Raw genomic sequence first — 25,088 nt, 5'->3', positions numbered from 1 at the left:
GACCTGGGGAAAGCTGCCCAAACCCTGGCTCAGAGGTTCCTTCTAGCCCAGCTCACTGCATAAAGAAGGAGCACAGATTTCTGCTGCAAGAGAGAGATCCCTGTCAGCACAGCTCAAAGCTGACACCAGACTGTACAAGCACTCTGCAAACTGTCACACTTGCCTTCCCAAATAGAAGTGACAAACTGTCTGGCATCAGATCTCCATCTTCTATGCAAAGGCACCTGCAAGAACATCTCAAACCCTGCAGCACAGAGGACTCAGAACATGCTCCCCAACTCCTTCCAAGCCCAGAAAAAGCAGAGCTCTCTCACTGTAGCTTGGGGGTTGGGTTTTGGGTTTGCTGCTGTGGTTGATGTCAGCTCAAGTCTCCTAAAGCACAAGGGAGGCTGCTCCAAGCACAAGCCCTGCTCCAGGTGTTTGCTGGAATGAGAGGATGATGGACTCAGAGTACCCTGCTCTACTGGAAGGTGTCCATGGCCATGGCAGGGGGTGGAATGAGGAGCAATTTAAGGGCCTTTCCACCCAAACCATTCTGTGATTTTGCACAAATGAAGACAGACAGTAGGACAGAAAAATGGGTCTGTGCTGCAGGACCACACACTTGGTTCAGTGGAAGAAAACAGCTGGGTAAAAGCACAGCCCAGTGCAGACTAAGCCCAGACATGAAAGAAGGGTCAGCACCTTAACACTCTGCAGTGGTGCTGGCAATCCTCCTTCCACTGGCCACAGCAGCCTGAGAGCCAAAGTCCTGTCACTTTCTGTGTCCCTGTCACTGCCTGCTCTGTGCTTTCCCCTCACCTGCCAGCGCCCCAGGGGCTCCTGACTCCCCACATCAAAGGCGGCTTCGTGGCAAGAGGGATTTACCCTAAATGCAGGGAGCAGGTCAAGTTCATTCCTGCCTCAAGAATTCATTAAACTGAACACAGGAGGGTGGGGCCCAGCCATTTGTCATCACAAATACAGCATAAAAAGAAATATATTAAAGAGAACCTGTTGGTTCAGCTCAAGTGTTTAATCCCCAGCTCAGCAATCCAGGCTTAGGTTCTGCTTTTTCAATGGATTTCTCTCCATTTTCTGCCTCAGCACTGAGGGAACAAACAGCCCACTGCAGAGAGCACTGCTCCTCCTGCCAAACCTGCCTTCTTTCCCTTTTTACCCAGCCTTACCTACGAGATCCTCATTTCTGTCCTGATTTTTGTGCAGCTGAGTCACCACCCTGGGTGTGTTTAAGGCAGCCATGTGTTTCTTAGGCAAAAGGTTCTGTCTTTTTAGACCCCATTCCTTTTCTCAACCTTTCAAACAATCTTGGCTCAATTCCTCATGAGCAAAGAGAGTAAAGTGCTCTTCCTGCATGTAAATTGTTACCAGATTTTTGGAATAGATTTGCTTTAGGAGAACATTTTATTTTCCCCTCTCCAAATGAGAGATACTCTCCATCACAGCATTTTTATAATCTTGCCATCTCCTTCCTGATTTTCCAGACCTAGAATTTGTTTAAAAACACAGACAGAAGTTACTTGATACTCCAAAGCACTTTAAAGGTTTGAAAAGTCCTTTGCAGCTGTCCAACTCTACCTCACAGTCTTGTGCAATCTGAGCAAATACACGTGATTTTCAGATGAAATAAAGATCTGCTGAAGTGAAATGGTTTTACCACAGCAAAAATAAGTCCCTCTCACTACCACAACTGGAATTTGAGTCCCATGCACCAAGTGCCACCACAGTGGCAGCTGCAGCTGCCCTTCTACAGCACATGGTGCCTCTTGTCACAGAGGGACGTGAGCTGGTAACCAACAGGAGGATCTAGAAACCTTCCCAAGGCACCAAACTGAACAGGTTCTCTGTGTGAAGGTGGATTAAAAGCCTTCCTCACCCCTCTGGCCTCAGCAGCACAATTGTCTTTGCAGCCAGGCAGGAGGGAGAGGCCAGAAGGGACAGCTGGATGAGGGCTTTGTGAAATGCTCTTATCCCTGAGAGCTCCTCTGCACCCTTAAACTGTGAAACAGCTGCTCCTGGTGCCAGTCCAGAACTCCTGGCCAACATTCCAAGTAACCAAGGGCCCCACAGCTCTCCCACAGCTCAGGGGCTGCAGTGGAACACCAGGATCAGCCTGGGAAGGAAGGCACTGGGAGCAGGGACACGTGCACACAGCATTACAGAGCTGCCCCTGGAGCTCTCCAAGAGCACAAAGCCAGCACCAACACTCCATGGAAACACTGGGAACAAGGCTTAGGTGACAAAGCACGAGGAAGGGCTTGTGCTCACACACACAGCCCTGACCTCCAGGCCAACACTGAGCACTTTGTCTGCCCACAAAAACACCACTGTGATTCCTGACCAACAAAACCAGCACTGTCCCAGCTGCAACTGGCACTCAGACCCCCAAACACCAGCCCTGGCACTTGGAGAGGGAATGGCTGGAGCAGCAGTGCCAAGCAGCAATCACCTGCCTGGCCCACAGCTCTGTGGCCACTCACAAAGCACTTGGAAAGCAGCAAGAGCCTGAAATGCCAGGAAAGAAGTGAAGTTTTACATTTGAATCTCACCCAGGGCAGGTTCTTTCTCCTGCTGGCAGCCTCCACTGCTCGGAACAGCTTCCACTCAGACAGAGTGACAGGCAGGGAGGTCTCCCTGCCCACCTTCCCTTGGAAATTTGTCTGGGAGGGCTTCAGCTCCAGTGACTTACGGCTGAGGAAGGGAGGTTTTGGGGGAAGCTGGAAACAGACAGAAGAGATAGGGAAGCATGAGATCCAGCTTTGGTCCAAGCTCACAGGCAGAGGAGTCACATTACAGCTGGTAAATCTGCTCTACCAAGCTCTCCATCCCACCTCCCCGCTCAAGCATCTCACCAAATCTTTCTTGTTCCTACTCTGTTGCTCCTTAGCAGCTCAATCAGCTGCCATGGCTGCTCATTATTTACATTATACATTATTTACATTCATAATAAGCTATAGAACAATAAGGCAAACCAATGACTTGCAGAGTGGAATGTGAGGCTGAGCACAAACGAGGGCTCTTGTGGGAATGGTTCTGAACAGTTCTGACCCTTTAATCCCCCACCCTACCTTGGGAGCCCCTCTGATGCTCTGGGGAGGGGGCAGCTTCCAGACAGATGGGACCTTCCACAGGGGCAAGGGCAGTGCTCTGATATCTTCATAAGGGTGTTCTTTTGTAGGACCTGGAAAAAGCATTGGATGGGGGTTTATGAAAGGAGACAAAGCCCTGTAATTTCAGCCAGGGCTATAAGAGGGGAGAGTGTGCCAATAACAGGGTCTGTGAGACCTGTTTGAAGTTGGATGAGGTTCCCACCACATCCTTCTAACCCACTGCCATCAGCTTGGCAAACTGCACACGGACTCAGCAGAACAAAACACTTCTTCCCCTGCAGAGCAAGCAGCTCTATTGCAAAGCAGCTCATTTTGGCAGCGTTCACACGATCTCTGTGCAACACTCAAGCAAAGCATTCCAAGGGCTAATAAAGAAATCAGTTTAGCACAGGCCAACTCCAGTGACCTCCAATGACATCTGAAATCAGGCTGTTCACGTGCAGATGTCACCAACACCAACAAAGAACCCCAGATGGGGAAGACCTTAAAAACCCCAGAGCCGGAAAGGGCCTCAACACATCCTCACCCTCACTCCTCCCTCCCCAGCACAACTTCCACCCTTACCCACGGTGAGGACACCCCCAGAAGCCCAGGCACGTACAGATAATGTCCTCGTAGATGTTGTCTTCAGACTGAGTGCAGAGCAGCCTGGATCCTGCAGTGCCATTGCTCTCCTCCCGGGGTCTGTGGGAGCCGCCGCCCGCCGGCCGCTTGCGGAAGCCCTGGATGTCCTCAAACTCAAAAGATTTCCTAGAGGAAAACCAGGGTGATTTCTTCTAAAGGTCCCTGCTGGAGCTGCTGTCTGCAGTCCAAACACAGTGTGGCCCTCCCTGGGACCATCCAGCATAGGATACTCCACTCTGGGCTTGCATTTCCAAGGGTTGAGGTCTAAGCCCAGGCAGCAGCTCAGCCCCTCACTCCCAGCCCATGGGATGGGGGAGAGAATCAAAGGGTAAAGAGAGAAAATGGGTCAAGATGAAGACGGTTTGGAAGGTAAAGCAAAAGCTGCACAAGCAAGGAAAACAAAACAAGGGATTCATTCCCCATTTCCCTCGGTGCTGAGCCATGTCCAGGGGCTCCATCATGCATAACAGTGACTTGGGAACACAAACTCCAAATTTCCCCCCTTTCTGCTTCTTCCCCAGTTTTTACTGCTGAGCAGAACATCACAGGGTCTGGAACATCCTTGGGGTCAGCTGTCCCTGCTGTGTCTCCTCCCAGCTCTGCGTGAGCACAGCTCACACACTGCTGTGTTACCAACATTTTCATCACAACCCCCAAACACAGCAGCACACAAGATGCCAAGAAGAAAATTATCCCAGTCAAAGCCAGCACACCAAGTGAGTCCTGCTCACTTATTCTGGGAGAGTAATTAAGTAAGAAAGGGAGCTGGAGGCTCCATGGCCAAGCACACTCCAAGCAGGCATGGCCAGCCCCATCAGGTCAGAGGCAAGAACCCAAACCATGTTTGCAGACTTGCAGCAGCTCAGAACCAGGGCACTGCTTCCTACTGGCCTCTCCTATTCGTGCTCAAGGTGCTCATGCATTTGTGGGTTGGCATTTCCATCCACTTGGCCACTATTTTGAAATCACGGCACTGAGGTGACAGAAGAGCTGGCAGGGATTTAGCCCATCACAATCACAAAATCTGAGTTGTTGCTGCACACTTTGCCACAGTGGAAGGTTTCAGAACCTCAAGCCACATCTCTGCACACCAGTCTAGCACAGGCAGCTCACCTCTGAGCAGGATTTGCATCAAGCCACCTCAGAAGGTTATGAGAAAGAGGGAAAACCAGCCAAACCTACTGCAAGAGCAGTAGCCACAGCCTCCAGCCTTAAGTAACAAGAGAAACTTTCACTGCCAGGAAAACCAAACACTCAGCAGCCACAGTGCCCCAAGAGAAAGCTACTCTGCCATCCCCAAAGTGCAGCTGAGGGCAAGCAGCAGGCAGGGAGCAGGCAGGGAGCAGGCAGATCTCTCCCTTGGGTCACTCCACTCTGCTCTAAGGTGTGGGCTTCTGTTTGGAACCTGGAGCCTTCTTTGCAAGACTGTCAGCAGCAAAAGCAGGATATTTTCACCCAGGAACATCCCTTCCCCATGAAAAGAGGCATCATCACTAGCAGCACTCCACAAGGACATCATGCCAAGCAAGCTGCTTAAATCCACCTAGAAAGTAATTTAAATAAATATTTCAGACATGAGAGATGAACTATGTACCTCTGGGCTCTCCCTCTGATCCTCCTGCTGGCTATTTTCTTCTCAGGGTTGTTGGAGGATGACACCAAGTCCTTTCCACACTGTTTTTGCAGGGGACCTTCCCTGGTGGCACTGGCAGCTCTACGACCCCCAGCACCCTTCTCTGCCAGGTAGTGGAAAGTCCTGCGGGGTTTGGGGGGTGGATCAGGAGCTGCCTCCTCCTCCTCTTGCCCCTCAACCTCAGAGTAAATGTTCCTCAAGCTCCTCTCTGCCCTGCAGAGAGCGTCCACTCCTTTGATTTGAAGTTCTCTTTCCGTGGAGCCAGAGCTGCCTCGCTTCCTCTGGAGGTCCAAGGCAACAGGAGAGGTTCTGCCAGGCAGGGGGGGATCTGCTCTCCTCCAAAGAGCTTGTGAGGTATAGAAGTTCCCTGGGGGCAGTGTCACCCCCGGGCTCAGGAATCCTGTTTGCCCCTCTCCTTTCTCCTTGGCTGCGGAAGCTGGGCCACCACAGCATCTCCGTGCATCTTCCCTGAAATCCAACCCCAGGCTCTTGGGATCTTTAGCCCCAGCCCTTCTGCCATTCTCTGTGCATTCTGCCTTCACTTTGGGTAGTGCATTGCAGCTGGGATCATACTTGACTCCAAAGTCCTTGAGCTGCTGCCTGTCCTTGCTGGGGCAGCCCCTTGTCCTGCCCTCCCACTGCGAGATCTTCTGCTTGATGTTGCGGCAGTGGCTGCGGGACAGGGTCTGGCTCTGCACGGCCCCACGGGTGAAGCTGCTGTCCCCAGCCCCCACGGGGTGCATGGCAGTGCCAGGGGGCTCACACACAGCCCATGCCCAGCCCTGGCCACGTCCTGCTGTGTCCTGCACACATCAAAGCTGGCACCACGCTCCCAAGTGGCCCGGCGGTGTCACAGAGTCCGGGCTGGCTGCTCCGACCTGTGGGTAAAACACAAGAGCCATCAGCTGCAGCTGCACTCTGTGGTAATCACAAAATTTGGGGAAAAATGGTGGAAATTTGGGAAAAAACGGTGAAAATCGGTGAAGAAATGGTCTAAAAATGGAGAAAATGGGGTTATAAATGGAGAAAATGGACCCCAAACCCAGCTCCTCCACCTTCACCGTGTAGATGGCACTTCCTGAGGAGAAAAATCATAAAAATGGGGAAAAATATGAAAATCGGGGTAAAAACAGTGGAAAAAATGAGGAAAATTGGATTGGAAATGACCCAAAATTGATCCCAAGCCCAGCCTGAACCCAGCTCCTCCACCTTCACTGTATAGATGTCACTTCCTGGGGAGAAAAATCACAAAAATGGGAAAAATGGTGAAAACAAATCCTCTGAGCAGAGAGAGACAGAGCTCTCCCAGGATTTTCCTGGGAAGATGTGAGAAAGCTCAGAGAAAGAATTAAAACAATTCTTATCTCCATCTCTGCACCTGGCAGGCAATCTCTGTTTGTCAAAGAAGTTTACAAGAAGGAGTTTTCCCTTCTTGACCAATAGGTGAGAGAAGATTCCTAAAGGCCAATCAGGTCTTAGGTCCACCATTGTTTCTATAAGAACTGTGAATTTCTAATAATAAAATGCTTTTTCATGCTTTCTGCTGATGGAGTCTCTGTATCACCTTTGTGTGTCCCTGATACCCCTTCCAGCAGCTCGGTGCATCTTCCCTGAAATCCAGCCCCAGGCTCTTTGGGGTGACAGCACCCCAGCCATGCTCCTCACCCCAAAGTCCCAGCTGCTCCCTGGCAATGGCTGCAGAACACTCCTCCCCAAATCCCATCCAGCACGTGCTCAGGACAGGCTTCCAGAGCTCCCTCCCCACAGGGTCTGTTTGTGCACACATGGAAAGGGAGCTGAGGCCTCACCGGCTCCAAAAACAAACACAGCAGGCACAAAACACCCTGAGGGATCCCAGGCATGCAAACTGAAGGAAATTATTTAATGGCAGAGGAACACAGCAGTGTGGATCTCAGCCAGCCCTCCTGCAGGAGTGCAGCTCCTCCTGATGCTCAGGCAGTAGAGATAAATCCCTGTGGCACCTGAGCTCCCCACTCAGCAGAGACACAGCAGGACACGAGGCACCAGCAAAAAGGAGCCACATCTGCCTCTCCAGAGAGGAGCTGCTGCTTCACACAGGATGAGAAGAGCTGTGGTGGCTGGAGAAGAGTGCATCCTCCTCCCAGAAGTGCTCTCTTGCTCCACAACACAAGTGAAAACCTGCCTGGTGCTCTGTTTGCCAACACCCGACCTAAATTTGCCATCCAAGAGACTGGAGGGCAGTGGTGCCCAGCCTGTGGAGTTTCAAAAGGCAGAAGAAACAAGGGAGTTTTCATCTTCAAGTGAAAAATCACCCCATGTGTAGATCAGCAGAGAAGGAATGCTAAAGAAACACTCTGGCTTCTCCTTGCCAAGCAGAGCCTGCACAAACAGGAGCTGTGCTCTTTGAGACTTCCCACATGTGGGATCCAGGGGATACAGCACACATCCTCCAGATAGTCCAGCAAGGAATGCAGGTGAAACCACCAGGGAGAACTGGGGTGGCTGTACCAGAGCCAGCAGGTCCAGCATGGCCTCAGTACAGACATCTCATGTGTGGAATCCTCAGCTGTACCTAGGATATTTTCTGAAAAATCCTTTCCTTAAGGTTTCTTCTCCTGAGAAGCTGAGAGGCCTCAAGAACAAAATGTAAACAATAATTATCTGCTGCTGTGGAATGCAATGGGTGGATCTTTGATTAGCCCATATTAGTTGTTTCTAATTAATGGCCAATCACAGCCCAGCTGGCTCGGACTCTCTGTCTGAGCCACAAACCTTTGTTATCATTCTTTCTTTTTCTATTCTTAGCCAGCCTTCTGATGGAATCCTTTCTTCTATTCTTTTAGTATAGTTTTGATATAATATATATCATAAAATAATAAATCAAGCCTTCTGAGACATGGAGTCAGATCCTCATCTCTTCCCTCTTCCTTGGATCCCTGTGAACACCCTCACACTCAGCCTTGGAGCCCTTTTGCCAGCAGAGGTGCAAACCCATCCTGGACAGAGGACAGCAGCCCATAGGCTCTACCAAGCCCTGTTCCTCCCTTTCTCTGGGCAATTATCCCATTTCAGAAGTTCCAACCCTCCAGCTGCATTTAACAACCTCCCTTTGCAGCAGGTGAGAAGGGCTCAGCTCAGGCCACGGGCCACTCTGCCTCTGGTAACATCTCCCTGGCACCAAGAAGTCTCCCTGCAAAAGGCAGGGAAACAGCAGAATTCCACACATGCACAAAAGCAGAGGATCCCTGCAGAAAGGAGCCAGACCTGCTCCAGGTGGGACCAGGGGCCAGAGTGACACCAAACCTCTGCCCCAGCTGCCGCTGCCACTCTGGGCACGTGTCCTCCACAGCCAGTGCCACCACACCCGGCCAGCACTGAGTCACCACAGCCTGGCAGAGTGGGCAGAGCCAGGGATGGGCAGCAAACCACGCTGGGAGGCACAGGAGCTCAAACCTGTCTGGCAAGGGGTCGTGTCCCACTCTCCAGGCTGGGTGTGGAGAGCCCCCAGCAGAGCAGACCCACACCCTGCCCACTGCTGGGACCACACCTCAAATGCCAGGGCTCAGGGCTATCCCTGGAGCTGCTGATCTGCTTGGCAGAGGCATCTGCAGTGCAATTAAAAGCAAAGAACTGGCCTTGGCAGATCTCCTTGATAGCACTAGTGAGAAAGCTCGCTGGTCAAGGACATCCCAGGGCTCCCAGGCAGTTCAGGGATGGTTTGGGCACACATGGCACCAAGCCTTGGCTCTGCTGCACTCTCCCCCTCTGCCAAAGCAGCACAGTTGGTGTGGGAAGCAGCTCCCTATCTCCACAGTGTTGGTTCCTGCAGGCTGGAATGGCTCAGCCCATTGTCCCAGACAGCTGCTGGTAACTCTCCCACTCAGCAGTGAATGGGATAAACTTGGACAATCTGGGTAAGCCCCAAGCTGGGGATATTTGCTCCATCATCAGCCCTCTGTCCCTCATCAGCATTCCAGCCTGTCCTCAGTGCTTCTGCAGCCACTGGAGACCCTCTTCCCACAGCAGCAAGGGGCCCCTGCCCTCTCCTATAAATAGGCATTGTTGCCAAAACATCCTGAGCCAGAGCAGAGCCATCCTTCCTCCGTGTGTGTCTGCACAGCCCTGATTAGCAGACAGGAAAGCAGCTTTCCTCTGCTGTGCCACTCAGCTGCTGCAGCCCCAGGACACTCTCAGGACCCAGGCAAAGGGACAGCCAGGGGGGGACAGGGCTCAAACAGCCTCCCCAGCAGCCCAGCTTCACACCAGGATCCTCCAGGGCCTTCCAAACCTTCAAACCCAGCATTGCTGGATTCAGGAGTGGCACAGGGAGCAGAACCTGAAGGATCCCATGGTGTGGAGCAGGGGTTTATCTGACCCAGTCCAGCACCTTCACTCACAGCCTGTGCCCACAGCTGCTCTGATTCCAAGAGCACTGGCTGCTTTCTCCTAAATGCCCCAGCTGGGAGCTCCTCTGGGAGCAGCCTGGCAGAGAATCATGGAACTCCCCTGGAAGGGAACCACAAGGATCATCCTGTCCAATTCCTCCTGGCCCTGCACAGGACACTCCTGCAGCTCTGGCAGCCTCGGGCCGTGCCCATTCCCTGGGGAGCCTGGGCAGTGCCAGCACCCTCTGGGGGAAGAACCCTTCCCTGACACCCTCCACCATCCATGAGGACAAATGACTGCTCACAGGAGGCTGAGTAGCCCTGCACAGCTTTCCAGGTGGGTCCACCCTTGCTGTGCCCAAGCTGGGCAGCTCTGCTGGCTGCCAGCCCACCCCACATCCTTCCTGCCACAGCTCACGTTGGGAGGGCTGCAACAAAAACTGCCTGTGCTGCTGCTTCCTCAGACACACAGACAGACAGACAGATCCATTTCTGCTTCCTCATCTCAAGCCATGGCTGAAGTCAAGGCCTGATGCTCCTGCCCTCTCCCACTGCCCAGCTCCCTGCTCACATGGTAAGGCACGCCCAGGAGCTGAGCAGGAGGAGAAGCTCAGCCTTGGCCAGCACATGGAACTCCAGAATCCCAGAATGGGTTGGGTTGGACTGGGAGGAACCTCAAAGGTCATCTCCTTCCACCCCCTGCCATGGCCTTCCACTGTCCCAGGTTGCTCCAAGGCCCATCCTGTCACAGACATCTTTTATGAAAAATCCTTTCCTTAGAATTTTTCCTCTTGAGAAGCTGAAAAGCCTCGAGAACAAAATGTAAACAATGGTTACTTGCTGCTGTGGAATGCAATAGGTAAATCTTTGATTGGCCCATGATGGTTTTTTCTAATTAATGGCCAATCACAGTGAGCTGGCTTGGACAGAGAGTCTGAGCCACAAGCCTTTGTTATCCTTCCTTCCTATTCTATTCTTAGCCAGCCTTCTGATGAAATCCTTTCTTCTATTCTTTGAGTATAGTTTTAATATAATATATATCATAAAATAATAAATCAGCCTTCTGAAACATGGAGTCAGATCCTCATCTCTTCCCTCATCCTCAGACCCCTGTGAACACGGTCACACCATCCAGCCTGGCTTTGGACATGCAGGAATGGGACCCACAGACAGCTGAGCACAAGCCTAAAGCTCTCCCTGCTCAGTGCTGCTCCCTTGGACTGTCTCTTCCAAAATATCCATCCAAGGAAGGGAGGAATGCAGCTTTTCACCTGCCCAGGCTTGCTATCAAGAACCAGGCATTTGATCTCAGCTCATCACGTGAGCCCAGGCAAGGGCAGAGGCTGAGCTTTGGTGAAGAAAGAGCACACTGGGGTGGTGTGATCCAAGTGAAGTAACTCTTCAATGCAGTCCAGGACAGGCTAAAACACAGTTCAAGGACACAGAGCTGGCAGAGACCACCTGGGTCAGGCAGCCAGCACTTGAATCAAGCACTGTACAAATCATTGCTGTCACAGAATAACCAGACTTGGGACTGCTTCCATCCTGACCTCCCCTTCCAAACTCCTTCAGTGGCCCCAGTGTGCTTCCTCGTATTTCCAGAGAAGCCAAATTTATCATCCTTACTGCAGCAGAACTTAGAGGAGATCAGTGTAGTTAAGAATACTGAATTATTTCACCAGAAGCAGCCGTTTGGGGGAAAATTACATAATTTCTAGACAAAACACCACCCATTTCTGCCAAAACACTGCCTCTCTGATCCAGGCTGTTTGGAAGCTCCCAAAGCAGAAGAATAAGGCACGTTCCCAGCACATGACAGGTAGCCCTGACTCTTTTTCCAGCCCTGAAATCCAGAGAGCACACTACACATTTTCCATGCAAAGCCTCGAGACAATTCCATTTCCTGAAACCACATTCCCAAGGAGAGAAAGCTGCAGTTCTGCTGTTCCAGAATAAATCCCTGCCTAGTGCTGAGGTCAGTCCCCCCCAGCACCCCGAGCACCCTGCAGCAGAGGCACTGACACAGCACCTTACCTTGTCCTGGGAACACAAACACTGCCTGGACCAGCTCGTGCAGCTCTGAGGCAATCTCAGTCCTTTTGTGAAAGCTGTGCAGTCCTAAACCACCCCAAGCCTTTGTCACCAAGCCTCCTCCTGTGTTAGCAGCCAAATAAAAAGCAGTTTCTGGTCTTGTGGAACCTAGGGAAGCTGGCAGCTCATTCCTGGAGGGAAAGGACCCCTTCCAGAGCTCTCAGCTACTCCCATCCTGTTCCTCTCCAGAAGAACTCTGATGCTCCTCTGAACAGCTCTGCCATGCTGATGCCTCAAAGACATGGGCAGTACCAAACAAGCAGATTTTATATCAAAATAAGTAACTCTCCAGGAATGCAGAGTGCTTAGTCATTTCCATCTCGATACAAAGCTACTCTAACCACGAGGTATTAACTCCTTCCATGCTGCTGCATCTCCTGCTGAGGAGCAGTTCTGCCCCATTAGATCCATGGCCACAGCCCCTGGCCACAGAAAACGTGCTGCTAATCCCAATTACACAGCAAAAGGAGGTTAACTCTGACCCTCACGGGTGCTGAGACTTTTCTACTGACTGTCCTTTTCTAAAGTGATGAAATTCAACTTCCTGAAAGCAACTTTTTCCTCAAGATATAAAAATACCCCAAACCAGACCACTTCCAGCATGTAAGCATTGAAGGCTGCTACACCAGGGTGCACATGGACAGAACCCACAATGTACTATTTTTAAAGTCGTGGGTTTTTGACCTGACTCACAGGATCTGAATGCCCAGGGTAGCAATACTGACAACAGCAGTTGACTCAGCCCCTACACCCTGGGCTGGCTGCCAGCCCCAGGAGTGTTGCAGCTGCACACCAGAAATGAGGCACAAGCTGGGCATGGAGTTAAAAATCAATCACAACTTATCCTGGAGCACTTCCTTGGTGCCACCATCAGAGGTGAGGTTCCAAAGGAAAGTCACAAAGCCTGTGTGGCTTTACATGGGCCACCCCAGACAGGCTGTGTGAGGCCACAACCAACCACTCATTCCCTTGGGAATGTCTCAGCAGCACCCAGGCAGCTGCTCCAGGAGGTTCAAAGGGTGCAGACTAAGGCAGCACCAGAAAACCTCTCAGACACCATTCAGATTATGTGTTCCAGAGCTGCCCACTGAGTCATATCCATATCAGATTATTACAACTGGAAGACTGAGAGTAAAATTTTGCCAAGCAGCAATGGACAGCACTAGGACTCAAGGTCACATCCAGGTCAGATCCTCCAGCCACCAGTGCTCAAATACACATTTCCAGGGGCTGGTTTTCCTGCAACTTCTCTTCTACCTTCCTTCCATCACTCACTGATGCCAGTCCCAGCTGCGAGGGGGAATTGCTCCAGCAGTGCCTGGGCTCTGTCACAGCCAGGTGCCCTCCCAGCCAGGCCGTGTCACTGGAGCAGAGAGCTGTGTGTATACAGCGAGCTGGGGAAGGCAAGGGGAGACTGGTCCAGCGTGCCAAGGAGCTCTGAACACATCCAGCACCACTCACCTCAGTGCAACAAGCACAAATACCCAGCGAGCCCTAACCCAGCACAGGCCAGCAGTGTGTACAGCTCGGTACAGAAACACAGAATGGGGCAGTGGGAGGGACCCTCGGCAGGTGTGACGGGGCCCCCTGACTCTTTTTCCAGCCCTGAAATCCAGAGAGCACACTACACATTTTCCATGCAAAGCCTCGAGACAATTCCATTTCCTGAAACCACATTCCCAAGGAGAGAAAGCTGCCAGTTCTGCTGTCGGTGCCCCGCTCGATGGTTTTGGCCATCCCCGCGGGCAGCCCCTGCAGCAGCAGCAGCTCCGAGCAGCCCGCGCTCCATCGCCCTCACGGGAGAAGCGCTCCCCGACGGCCAGCGGGGCCCGCCCGCCTGTGCCCACCACCGGACACCCCCGGCTGGATTCCTCCGGCACCCTCCCCCTCAGGCATCTGCACGAGTGGGGGACACGAACCCACCCCAAGCCCGGCTCCCCCGGGAGCTGCGTCTCCTCCGGGCAGCTGGAGCAGCACCTGCTTCCTCCGGCTCGGCAGACACGGCCAAGATGCTGCACCGGCCGCTGCCCGCCTGTCCGCAGCCGGGACGCGGGGAACCCTCGGGGCCCGCAGCTCCGAGCCCGGCCGCGACTGCGGGAAGCCCCAACCCCCGGGCCACCCGCTCGCCCTCCCGGCGTAACCCCCGCGCGGTCCTGCCGCCCCTCGCTCCGTCTCACCGCGGCCTCGGCCCGCTCCCGGCCCCGCTCCCGCAGGACGCTCCCGGCGCGCACGGAACCACCTCCCATTGGCTGATGTAGCCATCACTCAAGCGGTGACCCCGCCTCCTCCCCGCCCCGGAGTGCCCGGAGCCGCTTCCCGTTGGTTCACGCGGCCGTCACTCAGAAGGAGACCCCGCCCCAGCCGCGCCCCGTCCCGTCTCTCCGCGGCCTCGGCCCGCTCCCGCAGGACACTCCCGGCGCTCACGGAGCCGCCATCGATTGGCTGCTGTCGGCTGTCACTCAGCTCGAGATCCCACTCCCGCCCCGCCTCAGGGCGCACAGATCCATCGCCCATTGGCTGGCATGGCTGTCACTCAGGCGACAGTCCCGCTCCCTTTCCCTCAGGCGCTCGGAGCCGCTTCACAGACGGGGTTTTACTGCGCTGCTGCCCCGGGGCCGCGCAGTTCGGCACGGTCCTGTCCCGACCCTGGCTCCCCTCACAGTCCGGCACGGCCCCGGTCCCGGCTCCCTTCACAGTCCGGCACGGCCCCGGCCCCGCTGTCCGACCCCAGCCTATTCGTTCTTCAGCCCCTCGGCGATGAGGTTGAGCTCGTAGCACCAGGTCTCGTAGCGATAGGCAATGCGGATCTGGGCCACGTTCGTCTTCCGAATGTCATTGCCATCGGGCCCGTCTTCCCGGTAGTTTTCACCCAGGAACTTCACTTTCTCCTGCCAGAGGCAAAGACAGCGGTACCGACCTCAGAAGTCGGTAGAGAGAGAAGCTCTGAGCCCACGAGTGGAGCTGGTGCCATTCTCGGGCTGTGGGCAGGACCACCCCAGAAGGACCTCGTGGGGCAGGAGACACTGCAGGACACCCCCTGCATGGGACAGGACACCCACGATGTGGGAGAGGACACACACCTCATGGCACAGGACATAGTGTAGGACACCCCTCCATGGGGGAGGACACACCTCGTGGGATATGAGACACTGCAGAACAGGCAGCTTGTGACACAGGACACACTGCAGGACACATCCCTCATGGGGCAGGACATACTGCAGGACACACGTCTCATGGGGCAGGACATACTCCTCATGGGACAGGACACTCCTCATGGGACAGGACACACTGCAGGACACATCCCTCATGGGGCAGGACATACTGCAGGACACACGTCTCATGGGGCAGGACATACTCCTCATGGGACAGGACACACTGCAGGGCACACCCCCAAGGGGACAGGACACCCACCTCGTGGGACAGGCCACACTGCAGGACGCTGTTCCTGGCGATCTCACACATGTCACAGGTGCTGAGCTTGAACACCTGGGCAGCGATGGCGTACTCCTCCATGAGGGGCTCCTGCAGCACAGGGTTAGGGGTCAGCAGCCTCTGCCAGCACAGCCTGTGCTCTGCAGGGGCTGTCCCACAGCTCACTGAATCTTTGGGGCTGGAAAAGTTCTCCAGGATCAAGTCCAACCTTCAGCCAACACCCCCATGCCCACTAAACCACACCACAAAGAGCCACGTGTTCTCATTTTTTGAAAACTTCCAGGCACCACTGCCCTGGGCAGCCTGTTCAGATGCTTGACCCCTGTTTCAGTGGAGAAATTTTTCCTAATATCCTACCTGGACATCTGCTGGTGGAGGGGGAGATGGCCCAGCATATGCTGAACCCTCTGCAAGTGCCACTGGCTTCCAAAAAACCGAGGCCCACACAGTCCCAGCCCCAGCGCTCAGCTCACACTGTACCTTGGTGTAGTGGAACTGCATGGGGTCATCTGTAGAAAGGGACACCATGAGCCCTTTCTGGTGGAAGTCAAGCAAAGGATTCTTGGCGTACTCCAGGAAGAGGCTGTTGTTGCTGAGTGGGGACATGGCAATGGGAATTCTGGCAAGGAAGTACAGGTACTGCAGCACCGGGCTCTGCAGAGAGGAGCAGAGGTACCATGTTCAAGTTCTGCACTTTCCACCTCTCCAGAGTAAGATCAGACTGGTCCCAGCCAGGGAATTGTGTGCAAGGAGAGAGATGGGCCAGCCAGCACTCAGTGCTCCAGGGTAAGGAGCACAAGAGGCCAAGTGTCACAGACGTGATTTATGAAAATCCTTTCTTTAGGATTTTTTCTCCTGAGAAGCTGAGAGACCTCAGAAACAAAATGCAAACAATGGTTATCTGCTGCTGTGGGATGCAACAGGTGCATCTGGGATTGGTCTCATGGGGTTGTTTCTAATTAATGGCCAATCACAGTCAGCTGGCTCTGGACTTTCTGGTCAGTCACAAGATTTTATTATCATTCCATTTCTTTTCTACTCCTTTCAAGCCTTCTGATGAAATCTTCTATTCTTTAGTGTAGTTTCAATATAATATATATCATAAAATAATAAATCAAGCCTTCTGAAACATGGAGTCAGATCCTCATCTCTTCCCTCATCCTGGGACCCCTGCAAACACCATCACAGCCAAGGAGCTGTCTGATATCAAACTTAGCTGGCTCTAGTGATAACAATCCTATTCTGTGATGGGTCTGTGAGGCTAAACCCCCAAAATCTAATACACTGCTCAGCCACATCCCCAAACATGCCTGGAGAAGCCCAGAGAACCATTTAACATCTGCCTGAAGCCGGGCTGTGTCAGTGTAAAGCAGTGGCACAGGTATCTGCCAGCTACCTGAGGCAGCTGTGAGCCCTTCTCCCACTCTGCCGTGCCTGGGCTGCTCCTGGCAGTCCTGCCCCACGTACCTTCTTGAGGTTGAGCCCGTGGGAGATGTTATCAGCTGTCATGAAGGCTGCCAGCAGGTGTGTGAGGGCCCCGGCCTCGCCGCAGTGCGGGCGGAACAGGAACGTGTTCATGCCACGCTGCCTGGGCACAGGGAAGGAGCACTCAGAGCAGCAAACAGCAGGGTTGGGTGGCTGGACCCAACTTCAGGCCCAGCTCTGCCCCTACCATGAGCCCCCAGGAATCCAGCTTGACCTAGGAGCACATTACTCCTTCTCTTTTCTCCTCTGTGTGTGCGATAGATGCGTCTCTGCAACCCCTGAACTTTCTCCCCAGTGCATCACCCCTCCTACCCAGGGGGGTCTGGATTGCTCTGGGACATGATGCTCCAAACAGAGCGAGGAGAGCCCCCATCTTCCATACCAACAATCCAAGAACTGAGGCAAGGCAGGAGGCAGCCCCTTGGCGGGTCCCAGGCCTCACCTGCGCAGGTTGTTCAGCACCAGGATGTTGGCATACATGTAGTAGATGTAGTAGGTGTAGGATGGGTTCTTCGGGGAAGTCCACTCCTCTGGCTTTGGGCTTTTAGTGCTGAACATGTGTCCACTGTGCTTGGATTCATCATCCACGCTGTCAAAGCCCGTGATCTGGTTGGCAAAAGGAACAAAAAAGGTGCATCTCACACTCCCCACCTCGTCACTCCCAGGTGGGCTCACTCTGCCCCACCACAGCTCACCAGAGCCTGGCTCTGCCCCACAAGGGCAGGGTCAGGCAAGGCTGCAGACCTTGCTCTGTATTTATAAGGATTATCACAACCCCCAGCGCTGTCCAGCACCAGGAATAAAGCTCACCCCTCCCCAGGAGATGGGTACACAGCAATTCCCCACAGCAGCCAGCCCAAGCAGTTTGACCCCTCCTGCCCTTCTGGCCACATCCCCCTTCCCCAGAATGAGGCAGAGCCCCCTGGCCCACTGATGCCATTTTCCCTGTCAGGGCCAGTACCCTGTGCACAAACAGGGATGCGAGTTCTCCCCACACCTGACAACATCACCAGGTGACACTCACATGGCGTAGAAAGACACTCAGCTCTTTGTGGGCTTGTGGATTGATAGTTGCCTCAAACACAGGAACAAAGATATATTCCAGCATTTTCCCGAAGTGGGGAAGGAAATTCTTAGACCTGAACACATCACTGTGGACAAAGGGATTAATTGCTACCAGAGGGACAACACTGCCCACTGTCCCCACAACCCTTTCAGGGATGAGGGGTCTATAAGGCTCTGTGCTCCCTCAGCCCCACAGCACGTACTAAATCCTGGGCACTTGGATCATCCACTTCATGTTGGGGGAATAGACCCTGTGGGTGTTGAACCAGCTGGCCAGCCTGGCCCACTCCTCAGGTGACCGCCCGTAGATCGAGAGCCGGGGCTCCTGTGTGCTGGTACTTGGCATCCTCCAGGTCAGAGCCAACCTCCTGCAAACCAGAGCACACCATGGCAAGGGGAGCCAGAGCAGCAGCACAGCTTCACCCTGTTCTCCTGCCCTCTCTCCATACCTTGATGATGGTAGCAAAATACTCGCCGTTGATGGCGTTCTCTGTCTTCAGGTAGAGGTCCCTGAGCTCGCTGGCCCCCACGGGGTTGTACTTATCATTGAACTTGTCGAAGCGCTGGAATGTCTGCCGGCCCTGCAGCAGGGAGCTCAGGCTCAAACACTGCCCTCACAGCTTGGCAGGGAGCAGGGACTGAGCCAAACCACCCAAAACAACATCACCAGGAGCTGCTGCACCCTGACACAAATCTTAATGCACACAACAAGTGTGGGTGCACAGAGAAGGCAAAAGCCATGGGGGGAAGAGTGGCCCAAGAGTGATCTTACATTAAATGTCCTACCACTTACAGCATGGACATCCAGGGAATCCACTGTCAGGTCGTAGGGGTGCAGTTTGAGCTGCTGGAAAAGCTGTTTCAGGGTGAGCTGCTTGCCCTTGGCATTATAGACCACACGGTCAGCATCCACACGGTAGGATTTCTTGATGAAACGCAGAAGGTGCTTCTGGTTCATGCAGGCTGCAGCATGGATGTGTGTGTCCACCTGGGAAAGCAGGGACAGCTTCAGGCTGGGATGCTCAGGTACCATCCCAGGGGGGTGAACAAACTCCTCAGGTGAGCACCTTGTGTGTGAGCAGGGCTCAGCCCAGCAGGTGAACACAGCCAGAGGGCACAGCTTTGCCAAGAGCATTGAAGGCAGCAGATTCCCACTCACAGGAGCAATGCTGCTGCTATACACATGGACTCTAATACCCAATTAGGGAGGGGCAGGCACCATGACAGCTCCTCTCCAGGGTCCCTGGAGCTCTAAGCCTTGCCTTTTACCTTCCTGCAGTTGTAGAAGTCACGGTGGGGGTTGTTCTTCAGCTCCTTCATCTCCTCCATCTCATTGAGCATTTCATGCACTTGGAACTTGGATGAGAGGAACTTGAGGCGCCGGTGAGTGTAGGTCTTCCTGGTGAGAGCAAAGGGCAGAACAGGCACTGGGCTCCTCTCCCCTCACAGCACAGGGACACAGATTCCACCTGGGCTGGAGGAGCTCGTGCTGGCCAGCCCTGCTCCCCTGAGGTGCCTCCCCTGGCTCTATCACAGAGCTCTGAAGGAAGGCTGGCCAGCTGGGAGCCTACCTGCAGCTCCTGTCTCCAGCCCCTGAGTGCTGCTTTGCTTAAGACCCAAGCCAAGAGGGCTGACAAGCACTGAGGACACTTGTGCAGGCAGGTGTGTCACCAGCAGGTTCCTCCCTGTTCCAGGAAGGGAGTGGGCTGCCCTGACCTCCCTCTGCCCACCGAGGCAGGATCTGGTGGGTTGTGCACTTACACAGGCCCCTGTGCAATCAGGACCAAGAGGAAGTTCATGTCATCAATGAAGTGCTCGAGGCTGGGGTAGGGCAGGTCCTTTGGCTCGTTTCTCTCAGCTGCTGCCTTGTCTGCATAGACATAAACGATCCCATCCTTCATCTGCACGTGGTATCCCAGGTCCTCAGGGAGGTTCCCACTGTCCAGGGGATCCTGTCCATCCTTCACTGGTGGGGTGAACACTGCAGCAGAAGGAGAATTCCATCAGGCTGCCAGCCCAAACCTCCCAGGCCTGCCTTGCTCCCCCACCCCACCCCTGTGACACCAAGGAGGGGGCCTGGGCAAGCGCCTGAGCCCTGCCCCGTGCTGAAGGCAGCCCCTGGGGTGCTGGATGTACCTGGGCCAACGTCACTGGGTTTCCAGGGCTCGCCCTCGATGGCACGCAGGTACTGCGAGGGTGTCTTGGGGAACCTCTGCAGTGACTGCTGCATGTTCTTCTCCCGGATGCACAGCGCCCGGTACAGGCCCCTGCACACCACCTCAAAGTCTTCCACTGTCACCTGCAGGGGAGGTGATGCTGAAGGCACCCACACAGCTGGAACAGGACGCACCAGGGTGTGCCCAAGAAACACACCCTGGTGCACCCAGCTGGAGGGAGATTTCGGTCACGGCAAGATAAATGTAAAAAAAATGGTTTGGGCTGGAAGGGATCCTAATTCTCATCTTGTTCTAGCCCCTGCTGTGGGCAGGGACACATTCCACTGTCCCAGGATGCTCCCAGCCCCATCCAACCTGGCACTGGACACTTCCAGGAATGGAGCAGCCACAGCTTCTCTGAGCACCCTGAGCCAGGGCCTCCCCATCCTCACAGGGAACAATTCCTTCCCAACATCCCATCTAACCCTGCCCTCTGGCAGTGGGAAGACATTCCCCCTTGTCCTGTCACTACATGATATTGTAAAAAGTCCATCTCCAACTTTCTTGTCATACCATACAATCATATCATATCATCCTCTATCTCATCTATCTCATCATATCATGTACCAAATCCTATCACATCAATGTCCCACTGCTCTGCCTGAGCAAGGCAAGGAAGGGATGATAGGCAGAACCCAGGCATGACAAAGGGAAGCTCCTGGTTGCAGAACCAGGGAATTCTGATGTCACCCCCTCTTACATTCCTCACTGCAATCAGTAATGGACCCTGAAATGGAAGCCAGGCCTGGGCAAAACATTAAAGCTATTTTTGGAGCCAGGCTGAAACTGAAGCAGGAACAACAAGATGCACTAACCCTGTGTGTCAGTGATTTTTGATTTACTGCACAAACAAGTGGTTTGGGCAGTCAGGAGATACTGGAGTGGAGTAGGTCAGGAAACCAGCACTCCCAGCTAGGACACACATGGCAGGGGGAATGTGCTCAGTGCAGGGAGGGATTTCCAGATCCCCTCTGCTGGGCAGCTCCAGGCTGAGCAACATTCCAGGAGGTTCTTAGAAGCAGCACAAATGTAATAGGAGGCTGAGGAGGAGAGGGAGGCAGGATTAGCATGGGATGTGATAACAGTCCTGGTCAAATGGCTCCAGGTGACCCTGCCTGACCAGGGCTTCGTGAGTACCCTCAGCTGTTCTGGGATCCCTGGATGTACACAGAGCTCAGACAGAGCTGTGTGCAAGCAGAGAGGATGTGACAGAGTGAGCACAGCCTGCCCTGCCAAGCTCTCCCTGGAGAATCCCATGGGAATATTCAGCACCCCACAGCTCCTGCTGAGGAATTCAGCTCTGGATGCCCAGGGATGCAGCAGGGCACCCCCAGATGCTTGTGAGGCACAGTGGGAGGCACTGTCCCCACTGCAGCAGGTACAGAGGGGTGGAAAGGGAGCAGCCATGGCCGTACCTACCCCAGAGGCATAATCCCCAGTGATCTGCACCCGCTGGAAGTGGGGCACGGTCTGGTACTGGGGGCAGGTGGAGCTGGCCTCCTCGGTGACAGCCAGGCTGGGGACAGCCCCCGGGGCCACGGGCGGGGCCAGCACTGTCGTCTTCATGCGGATCAGCTTCTTCCTGCTGCGAGGAAAGGCTCAGGCAAACAGCCCCGTTCCGTGGTCACACACAGCTGCAGGGCCAGGGGCACTTCCCCCAGCTGTGTTCCAGCTGTGCACATCGCGATCCAGCTCACTGGTGATTCCTGAGCACCTCAAACAGGCACTGCCATGAAATAGCTGCCGGCTTGTCCCCAAGTCTCCCTCCCCAACAGCTCCGTGGCCGTGGCTGTGCTGGCACCCAGGGAATGGGCCAAGGGCGTCTTTCTGTCCAACAGTGGAAGCAATTAGAGAGGAAATCCTGGAGTACCTGACAGATGCCCTGGGATTATCAAGGATTTATCCCACAGGTGTGGTGAGCTGTGCCCAAGGGCCTGATTCCATCCCCCCTGTTTGCTGTGGCCAGGAGGTGCAGGCTGTGCTCCTCCCCTGGGAACTCACCGCATTTCCACGGCGGAGCTGGCCTCCTGCAGCATCATGTGCACTGTCATTTCCTGCCGGGAGATGGGGCAGATATCCTCCACATCAAAATGAGAGATTTCCCCCCTGACCTCCTCATCCTTCACCTCAGAGGCAAAGACCTTCTCAGCAAAGGAGCGCAGGGACTCGTCCATCTCTGCAAAGAGGAGTTTCAGTGTCCCACAGGGAGGAGATTCCCAGTGGGTGCCACTTCCAGGCAGCTCCGTGCTCAGCTGCCCTTTCCTTGTGGCCCCCACACCCTAGAGAAGACTCTGAGCCACCTCCCAAATTTGCAGCAAGGCTGGGCCACTCCTGGTGGGCTGGAGACATCCCTTGATACCCCCAGTACAGCAGGAAAAGTAAACACAGTCCCAAAATGCTGCCAAAAGGCCCAGAGAGAAGCAGGTCTTGGGAAGGGCACTTATGGGATCATGCACTGGGAGAAGAGGGGAACGTGGCAGAGCCCTTAGAGCTCCAGGGAGCCTAAAATCCACTTGCTGCAGCAGTCAGGGGGAGACAGAGGCATGGATGGGGCAGAGCTGGCAGCCCAAGCGCTCAGCTCCACCATCCCAGGGCATGCCCAGCTGGGCACTCCCAGCCCACCACGTGCATCGTGCTGCAAATGTGCCAGGGCCACCATTGCCACAGGGCTGGCTGGAGCTTTATGGAGGAGGAGAAGGAAGGTTAAAAGGCCTTCCTCTGCCAACAGAGCACCATAAAACAAGAACCCAAGGGTTCTGCTGGCAGCAGCTCCGAGAAGCGGATGATTGCATGGCAGCACAGGGGCTCTGACAGTGGGTTTTGGCAGCTGGACATGAAGCAAAGTGGGGATCAGTGCCCAAGGATGGACCTCTCCATCGAGTGTCACACAGGACATGGTCACAGGTGAGGACCAAAGCAGAGCAGACAGAGCTCAACAGCACTCAGGATGCAGAATGGTATTTAACAAATTGCATCTTTTGGTGCTGTATCAAAGGACCAAAAGGTGGGACCATTCTGTGTAACACCGATGGGCAGAGCTGGCACTGCCAGGAAATAGCATTTCCCAGCTGCTGAAGGATCACCAGGATCATGATCTTCATGATCTTCATGATCTGCATGATCTTCATGATCTCCATGACCATGTAACTGCTGCATGGTTCCAGAGATCATGTCTAGGCAGTAACACAGCAGAGCAGAGAGAAACCCAGCAATACTCACGTTTGTGTTCTGCTGTTTGAGATAAAACAGAGACAAAAGAAAAGCTGTTGTGATCAGCCCCTCAAAATCTGAGCCTTTTAGCCTTGTCACCTCATCAGTCTTTAAAAAGGGATTAGCAAAGTACAAGTTTAGCCAAATCCTTCCACTTAGAAAAGAATCATAGAATCCTAGAATGGTTTGGGTTGGAAGAGACTTTAAAGCTCATCTGATGTGCAGGGACACCTCCCACTGTCCCAGGCTGCTCCAAGCCCTGTCCAAGCTGGCCTTGGACACTTCCAGGGATCCAGGGGCAGCCACAGCTGCTCTGGGCACCTGTGCCAGGGCCTCAGCACCCTCACAGGGAGGAATTCCTAATTCCCAATATCCCATCTAAACCCACCCTCCTTTGGCTTAAAACCATTCTGCCTTGTCCTGTCATTCCCTGCCCTTGTGAGAAGTCCCTCCAGCCTTCTTGTAGCCCCTTCAGGTACAGGAAAAGGAAAGGGCAGAGCAGAATTTGTCACTTTGAGGAGCACAGAGGGACGTTGAGCATTGCCTGTCCCACGACAGAGCCTCGGTGATGCCTCAGTGTGGAGCCAAACCCCAGTGCAGGTCCCTCCCTCCCAGCCAGCCCAGCCTGGCTCTGGCACAGCTTCTGCCTGGCACAGTCCCTGCTTCCCCTGCAGTGCCCAAGGTGGAGCATCCTCCAGAGCCCAGATCCTCTCACTCCACACCTGGCAGGCACCAGTCCTGTGCTGGCCTGGAAGGGCTCTACTGCACCTGCAGGACACAGGGAGGGCAGCACAGCCTTCTGCTGACCAGGCAAGCAGATATTCCAGACTCAGAGCACCAGGCTTTGCTATTTTTTGCCCTTGACTACCGTCCTGTGCGGCCCCCAGCGTGGGTGGTCATTTCAGAGATGCCGAGTTCCATCGCCCTGTGCTCACAGCTCCCCTTATTCCCCAGCAGGATCAGACAGCTGGGACACTGCAGTCCCTCAGAGCCTCTCAGCTGCTCAGACAGGGTGGCAGCAGCACTCTGAGGCTCAGCCCCTGTCCTTTTTCTCTGACCCAGCAGTTCAGGCTGCAGCTCTGGCATCACAGCTGCTGACTGCCCAAAGCCCAGCCTGTGGAACACACGCTCCAGAATCCTGACTCCACATATTCATCTGCCTACAAAGCATCCCAGAAATGTTTAGTTTGACCTTTCATCTCTTTAGTGGATGGAAATTGCACTCAGGAAGGGTCAGAGCCTCCCCCTGATGGTGCAGGGCAAGGTTTTAACACCAGCTTCATGTGCTGGGACAGCGTCTCTGACACCACAGCCCTGCAATTCCAAACATGCTCTTATCAGGGCTGTTTGGGGCTGTTATCACCCAGGGCTCTGCAGTCACCTGCCACATGTCCCTCTGCACTGCCCTGCAGAGCCTGGCTGGCCCTGCTCCTGCTGCCCAGCTCCTGCTCCCAGCCCCTTGGGGCTGCAGCTCCCCACAGCTGAGCTTCACCAGGGTGCCCAGAGATTCCTGAAATCCCTCTGAGCCCTTCCACAGGGATTTAATGATGTCATTTCAGGACACATTTCACCCGGAAGAGACAATATTTTCCTTCATTACAAGCAAAGGAAGGTTTAAACAATAACACAGTTTCTTCACTGCACTATCCAAAACCATCTCCAAGCAGGAAAAAAAATGCTCAAAGGCCCCAGTGAGGTCCCCTGGGCACCACACATCCAAATCTCTGAGGCTGTGGGGCTGGAACCTGCCCTGTGGCCCCTTGGCTCACACTTGGCTTTCAGACCTACCTGGAATTCTCACCCGGGACATCTCAGCAGCGTTTGCAGAGCCTCAGTAACACCCCAGAGTCCCCGA

The 25,088-nt window shown here is 54.2% G+C and overlaps 2 protein-coding genes across 2 annotated transcripts in view; both read right to left on the bottom strand.

Annotated features, from left to right (window-relative positions):
- Window positions 1-14,071, bottom strand: part of DENND2C (DENN domain containing 2C) — a 28,451-nt gene extending 14,380 nt beyond the window's left edge. The window contains 7 exon segments of the mRNA XM_036398571.1: window positions 2,550-2,717; window positions 3,069-3,181; window positions 3,712-3,860; window positions 5,329-6,115; window positions 6,118-6,205; window positions 6,207-6,245; window positions 14,003-14,071. Of these exon segments, the coding sequence (XP_036254464.1) occupies window positions 2,550-2,717; window positions 3,069-3,181; window positions 3,712-3,860; window positions 5,329-6,115; window positions 6,118-6,205; window positions 6,207-6,245; window positions 14,003-14,071 (1,413 nt within the window).
- A 406-nt stretch (window positions 14,072-14,477) lies between these two features.
- On the bottom strand, window positions 14,478-25,088 carry AMPD1 (adenosine monophosphate deaminase 1). Its single transcript, XM_036398167.1, is given in 16 exon segments — window positions 14,478-14,713; window positions 15,237-15,347; window positions 15,738-15,911; window positions 16,725-16,845; window positions 17,185-17,348; window positions 17,767-17,893; window positions 18,011-18,132; window positions 18,134-18,175; window positions 18,257-18,388; window positions 18,601-18,795; window positions 19,077-19,206; window positions 19,569-19,788; window positions 19,944-20,106; window positions 21,443-21,608; window positions 22,025-22,199; window positions 25,022-25,088. Coding segments are annotated over 16 exon segments (2,220 nt in total). The 5' UTR covers window positions 25,044-25,088; the 3' UTR covers window positions 14,478-14,557.

Source organism: Molothrus ater, chromosome 25 (genome assembly GCF_012460135.2).
Source record: "Molothrus ater isolate BHLD 08-10-18 breed brown headed cowbird chromosome 25, BPBGC_Mater_1.1, whole genome shotgun sequence".
In the NCBI taxonomy this organism is placed as follows: Eukaryota; Metazoa; Chordata; class Aves; order Passeriformes; family Icteridae; genus Molothrus; species Molothrus ater.
The sequence above is the reverse complement of the archived record's forward strand: the minus strand, read 5'-3'. Positions and strand labels throughout refer to the sequence as shown.